The following is a 6,000-nucleotide window of genomic DNA, read 5'->3' as shown; positions in this document are numbered from 1 at the left end:
CCCCTCTAGTGCTGCTCTTACCTTTGCCAGGGTCTCCTCCTGCAGTTACCCAAATCACGGCAGGTCTAACCCACCTTTGGGGATTTAAAATGAAGGTGGTTTCAGCTCGACCAAAGACCCTCCTGGGTAGGGTGCCATCCCTCAGCTGCCCCTCGCCGCTTTTAACGCACCTCGTTTCTCATTCATTAAAGGCTAAACGGGCTCAACGACCACCACCCAACGAGCAGGACAGGGACACTGCTCCTCGGTGCTTCAGGGGGGTCGGGAGATCTCCCAGCTCGGGGTTAAGTGGCCAAGGATCTCACTCCCTCTTGCTGTGCATGCTGCCCCTATAGCTTCTCTATACCATTCTGCAAGGGCTGGCTGCACCCAGCCAGCAAAATCAGGGGCTGGGAGGTGCTGGGGGTGCACCCGCTGCAAAGGGCACCCAGCGCTGAGCAAATACCTGTGGAATAAGCACCTCCTTTCTTATATATGCAAGCTTATTAGGCATGGCAAGGTGATAGGCAATTAATCGGTCAGAGGGAACAAAAGCACTCCCAGGGCACGTGGCTTCTGGTTTTCCATAGCTGGTCAGCCCGCCCCCACGTAAAAACCCAGGTAAAACATCCAAGCACGGGCTGCGGGGCTGATGGGTTTCCCTCCTGCAATGGAGTGCTCCAAGGAGGGTAATTAAAAAAAAAAAGAAGGAACAGGACAAGCTCCTTCCTAAGAGAAAGGTCGCCATGAAACCCTGCTCTCGAGAGAGAAACAAGCACTGCAGAGCAGGGAACAGGCTCGCTTGGCCATACGGAGACCTGAGGGGATATGGTCTCTGAAGCCTGGGTGGAGGATGACACTCCCAGCCCATTAATCCAAGGGAACATCTTTTTTTAATAAGATAATACTGAGTAATTGATTTTTAAATACAGTGAAATCAAATGTCCCGAGGCCAGAGCAGGATCCCAGCTCCACTGTCAGATCAGCGGCGACTGGCAGAGATTGAGCGCACGGGGGAAAAAAAAAATAAAATTAAATCTCCCTCATGTGCCTAGCTGGCTCCAGGGCAAATGCTAACATTTCTTTAAAAGGTGCATCAATTTTACCCTATTAAAAAAGTAGGTCATCAAAAGGGAGAAGCTGGCAGGGGCTGAGCTGGGGAAGGCACCAGGGACCATTGAGGCTGAGCAGGGAGAAGACCCATCTGATTAAAGCACATGACAACGGTTGAGCGAGAAAGTAATTTTTAAGACATTTTATTCCAATCTCTCTCTCTTACCCCATCTTTCACGCAGTCCCAGTTGAGAAGGGTTTATGGACTTTTTTTATTTTATTTTAATTTTTTTTTTTAGAAAAATACACATGCAAATAATATATATTTCACCGCTAAACTCTTTTTTCATGTTGGAAAAAAAAAATAATACTAAAGAAACAAAGCAGGGTTCGGGTAAGACCCGAGTGGAGACAGACACAGGGATGCCGCGGGGATGGGATGCTCCAGGATGCAGGTCTTGGTGCTGAGCAGCCTGATCCTCGTGCTCCAGCACATCCTTTCCATCAGAAAGGTGTTTGCTGGGGCAAGGGGTGCACGTTAGTCCCCTCCGGCAGTGCCTCACCCCGACAAAAACCTTTCTCCCATAACTCTGCCCAGGTTTGGGAATGGCCAAGGGAAAGCCAGTGCTGGATCCAATCCTTTTGCAAGAGCCAGCACCAAGCAGAGTCCCAGCCCCAGCAGCAAGGGAAGCCCAGCTTAGGTAAAAGCATCATTTTAATGCTAGGAAATGACACCAAAAACTAAGAGCTACATGGAAAAAAAACCCTGTTATGCTATTTATCTTACGGGTTACAGCTGACAGCATGGGGAAAAATGGACTGACGGTCCCTTGAAACATGGACTTATTTTTCAGGATAACGTTTTTGGGGTGAGACTGAGTGCTGGACCCTTGGTTGCGTGAGGCTGGGGTTTTCTGACCCCATGGGCAGAGCCGACCGGGTCCCATCAGAGCAGGGAGGCACCCTGCGGAGGGGAGCAGCGATGTCCCCATGTCCCCAACCTCTCTGCAAACGCCGTGCCAAGGTCCACGGCGGAAAAAAAACCAGATATGCTGCATACCGGGTAGCTGCCATCACTCGAGCAGAATAGATGTACTTAAGACAGGGCTATTTCAGGTTTGATTGATGATCAGCTGGAGCGAAGGGGCTGGGGAAGGAGAAGGGCAGTGAGCTGCAGCCTGGGCAAGGAGGGCGATTAATCTAATACCACGGCTGCTGCGGAAAGCCAGGAGGCTTTGGGAAACGTCGCAAGCCTGCGGCAGCCCCGATGCTGAAAATGCAGCAGGGAGTGGGCGCAGGGGGGATCTGTCTCGCTGCTGCTTTGCTACCTCCTCCCAAGCCGCTTTCGCACGGAGCATCTCTGCCTCCTCTCCCGGCGATCCCGCCCAAGCCCATGGCTTTTTTTCCTGCTCATCCAGGCTAATGATATGGAGCGAACTGCGTTTTCTCTCTGCCCGGAGGTACAAAATCACACAGGCAGCTGAGGGAAGGTTTCCCAAGGGAAGGATTTCCCTCCACCTCCCAAGGAAGGCAGCAGCACTTTGCCAGCCCCGTCCCTGCTCCCAGCAAGCCCCCGCACTGCCCACGTCCCCCGGCCAGTGGTGACATCCCTGGATACACAACACAACCCAACCTGTTGCCAGATTGACCCAGAGCCTCCCATCAGCTACTGCATCCCATCGCCATCCTCAGCAGCCGCCTCCTGCATTGCCAGGGCAAACCCACGTGCTGTGAACGCCCGGTGCCTCACTAGGGAAGGAAATAGGTCAAACTGGAGGCAGAGCCGGCTGCTCTCCCCCGGCAGTGGCTTCCCTCAGTGGCTGGATGTGGCCCCAGCGGCTGGATGCGGTCCCTGCCATCACCTCCCGCATCCCTGCTCCAGCTCCAGCCTCTGTCATTCTCGCCCAGCGGATGCCGGCGGGGAAAGGCAGCAGGAGACTCGCAGCCTTGGATTCCTCCGGATTTACCGCCGTCCACGGCAGCCTCGGAAAGGCACCGAGCAGCAAACGTGTTTGGCAGCTCTGCGCTTGCTGCCGTTGTGCTATGAAACACCGAAGACCACAGGCAGCGTTTCACGGGGGGGCTGGAGACACAGCAGCCCTCGTAAACACACCTGGGGGCAGCAGCAGTCACTGTCTTTTTGCTTTTCTCTTCTTTTTTTGTTGTTTTTTTTAACTGACAAAATACACTTTTGGGACTGTCTACTCTGAAAATAGATGCTGGAGGGTCTGGCGGGGCAGGGGGAGCTGTTTGGCTCCTATTTCTACAGGCTGCCCTGGTGCAGCTCTAAAGTTTGGTGGACGATCATGCAGGTTTTATTGCAGCTTGTGTGTGTGATTTTTTTTTTTTTTTTTTTTTTTAAGTAGCCCAGCTTCAGTTTCAGGTAGCCCCGGAGGTGGGTTTCTCTCCCCTCCCCACCCGCTCTGGCTGCCATCTCTCCGCCGCAGCGTGCCGGCCAGGCGGCTACTCGGTGGCCATCTGCTCGATGTGGTCGCTGAGCAGCTTATATTGCTCTGTGGAGGAGAAAGAAAAGGGCACTGGGAGGGTGCCAAAGCATCCCGGCCAGGCAGGCGGGCTCCATCCCTCCAGGACCCCGCAAAGGGGGTGCGCATCCCCCGGGCTCCCCCCTACCTTCGTCCAAATTGCCGATGGTCGCCTGCTTCTTTAGGAAGTCGCTGCAGAGCTTCTTGTTCAGGCCGAACGCCAGCATGTTGTGGATGAAGGTGCTGAGGAAGGACAGAGATGCTCTTGGCGAGGGCAGGGCCAGGCTGCCTTTTCTTCCCCCCACCCACCCTCCTCTTCATTCCCGCAGCCCCTTGTAGCGGGTGCTGGGATGATGCTCGGCTGCGGGACAGCGTGCCGGGACCCCGTGGTGCCTGGATTTGCAAAGTAAAGGGCAGGAGCAGGTCCCCGGGGAGAAGCACCAAGCATCCTCTGCACCGTCAAGGAATGTCGCCGGTGGGGGGAACATCTGTAAGGCGTCCCACCCACAGCTGGCGAGGCCGAAACCGCAGAACCCGGCTGCAGGAGGGACGGTCCCCGTGCCCTGCTCACCCCAGCTGCCCGAAGGTGATGTTCTCGTTGAAGCGGAGGCTGTCGTCACGCTCCTCCTGCGTCATGTGGCACCACTTCTCCCTGCAACGCACAAACCCGTTCTGGCATCGCCATCACCCCGGGACCCCCCCCTGCCTGCATCCCCCCCTTCCCCAGGACCACGCTGGCGGAGGACAGGAGGGCAGCGAGAGCCCCTCGGCTGCCAGCCCGCGGGCAGCTCTGGATGAGCTCGCACACCCGCATCCATCCGCAGATCTCTCGCCCTGGGGGTAAGGCAAGAGACACCCCAGGAAAAAGTCGTCTTCAACCTTGGCTTTCTAGGAAAATAGCTAGGAAATAGCAGTGGCCTCTCCAGCACAGAGCTCACGTCTCTCACCTTCGGTGCCGTCGCTTCAGCCAGGGGGACGAGCGAGGGAGCAGCGGGGGGTTGCAGCTCTTGGGGATGGGCATCCCAGCAGGGCTCTGCTGAAGCCCCCCCCAAACCCAGGAGAGGTACTGGGGGGGGTATCAGGCACATCTCCCCCATCTGTAGCGGGGCTCCAACTCCCCGAGCCCCAAGCAAGCTTCTCCCCAAACATACCTCGCCCTCCAACGGCACGGGGGGGGGCTCCCACATCCCTCCCCATGGCCCCACTCGGGACCAAAATCACAGCACTGCACTGAGGATGCCCCGGCTCTGCTCTGGCTCCCCAGCAAACGCAACCGCAGCATTGCCTTAAAGGAAGGGGGGCGGTGTTAAGTTCTAGAAGTTTGCAACTTCTAGCAGTGGCAGGAGTCCCCATCCAGGTGTCCCACCTGGGGGGCTTTGGGAATAAAGCCTGTGTCACAGAAATGTCACCGCGGTGGTGCGACGCTCAGGTGGTGGCGGGGGGACTCAGTGCATGCACGCCGGGGAAACTACAGCTCCAGGGTGAAGCCAGCCCCGTCCCGAGAAAAAGTCAGGTGAGGTTACAGCCAAGGATAAGAGGAGGAAAAGCAAGGAAAAAACAGGGATAGGTAGAAGAAAAATAGAAGGAAGAGGAGAACAACGGGAGCGGATCGCACGCTTGTAGCTCGCACTAGCTCGCCGGCACGCCAAGCAGGATGGGAGAAGCTGCGTCGGGTGGAAACAGTGGCTGGGAAGAAGGGTGTCTCACAGTAAATTGAGTGAGGCTAGCTCAGCCCCAGAGCATGTTTGTGTTGCTGAAACTGGAAAAGGATGAGTGCTTAGTCAGGCTGAGCCCACGAAGGGGAACCTGTCCTCACTCACGTCAGCCCAGCCCGGGCGTGCGAAAGCTGCTGAGCTGAGCCTTCGGTCTCCAGGGGTGAGCTGCTTATATTTATAGGGCTCTGGAAACTTATACGATATGGTTGAAGGGATTTAAAAAAAAAAAAAAAAGAAAAAAAAGGTGTAATTTCTCCCTGATAAAGCTTACGATAGCAAATAAAACCCACATCTAAATCTGGAGGCTGAAAAGAAAGAAGAATCAAATTAAGGGGCTTTGAAATCTGGAAGCAAAACTTCACAGATCCCACTGGCCCACTTACAGAAGAAGCATGTTTGTAACTATTCTTTTCCTGCCTTTTTATGTTTTTGAGGGAGGAAGGAGGGAGAATAAACACTATCAAAGTGCCCAAGAAAAATTTGCCGTGCTTCTGGCTTGTTATTCGGGAGTAACATGCCTGGGAATGGGGGAAGCCCACATGTGGCTTTACTCAAACCCTTTGATCTTTATACGGGCACAGCAGGGCAGGCGCAGGGGTGCGTAATCCCACAGGCTGTGCTAACACTTGCCTGTATTTCGGCATACCCAGGAAAGCCTCGCCATGGCCAGGCACTGGCGAGAACCGTGCCGGTGAGACGTGGCTTTGGCTGCTCGGCATCACTCGTCTTTCAACGACAGCGTTTCAGCCCACACAGCTAACCTGAGCGAT

The 6,000-nt window shown here is 55.1% G+C and overlaps 1 protein-coding gene across 5 annotated transcripts in view; it reads right to left on the bottom strand.

Annotated features, from left to right (window-relative positions):
* Nucleotides 1-1,069: 1,069 nt before the first annotated feature.
* KIAA0513 (KIAA0513 ortholog) overlaps nt 1,070-6,000 on the bottom strand; it is a 28,641-nt gene continuing 23,710 nt past the window's right edge. For 4 of the 5 annotated variants that reach the window (XM_075039889.1, XM_075039892.1, XM_075039890.1 and 1 more), the window contains 3 exons: nt 4,087-4,167; nt 3,664-3,758; nt 1,072-3,545 (listed from right to left, as the gene is read on the bottom strand). In XM_075039889.1, the coding sequence (XP_074895990.1) occupies nt 3,496-3,545; nt 3,664-3,758; nt 4,087-4,167 (226 nt within the window). In that variant the 3' untranslated portion in view covers nt 1,072-3,495. Of the gene's footprint in view, nt 3,546-3,663; nt 3,759-4,086; nt 4,168-6,000 lie in introns of all 5 variants that reach the window. The other variant, XM_075039893.1, reaches the window with a different exon arrangement.

The sequence above is a fragment of the Buteo buteo genome, chromosome 11 (assembly GCF_964188355.1).
Source record: "Buteo buteo chromosome 11, bButBut1.hap1.1, whole genome shotgun sequence".
Taxonomy (NCBI): Eukaryota; Metazoa; Chordata; class Aves; order Accipitriformes; family Accipitridae; genus Buteo; species Buteo buteo.
The sequence above is the reverse complement of the archived record's forward strand: the minus strand, read 5'-3'. Positions and strand labels throughout refer to the sequence as shown.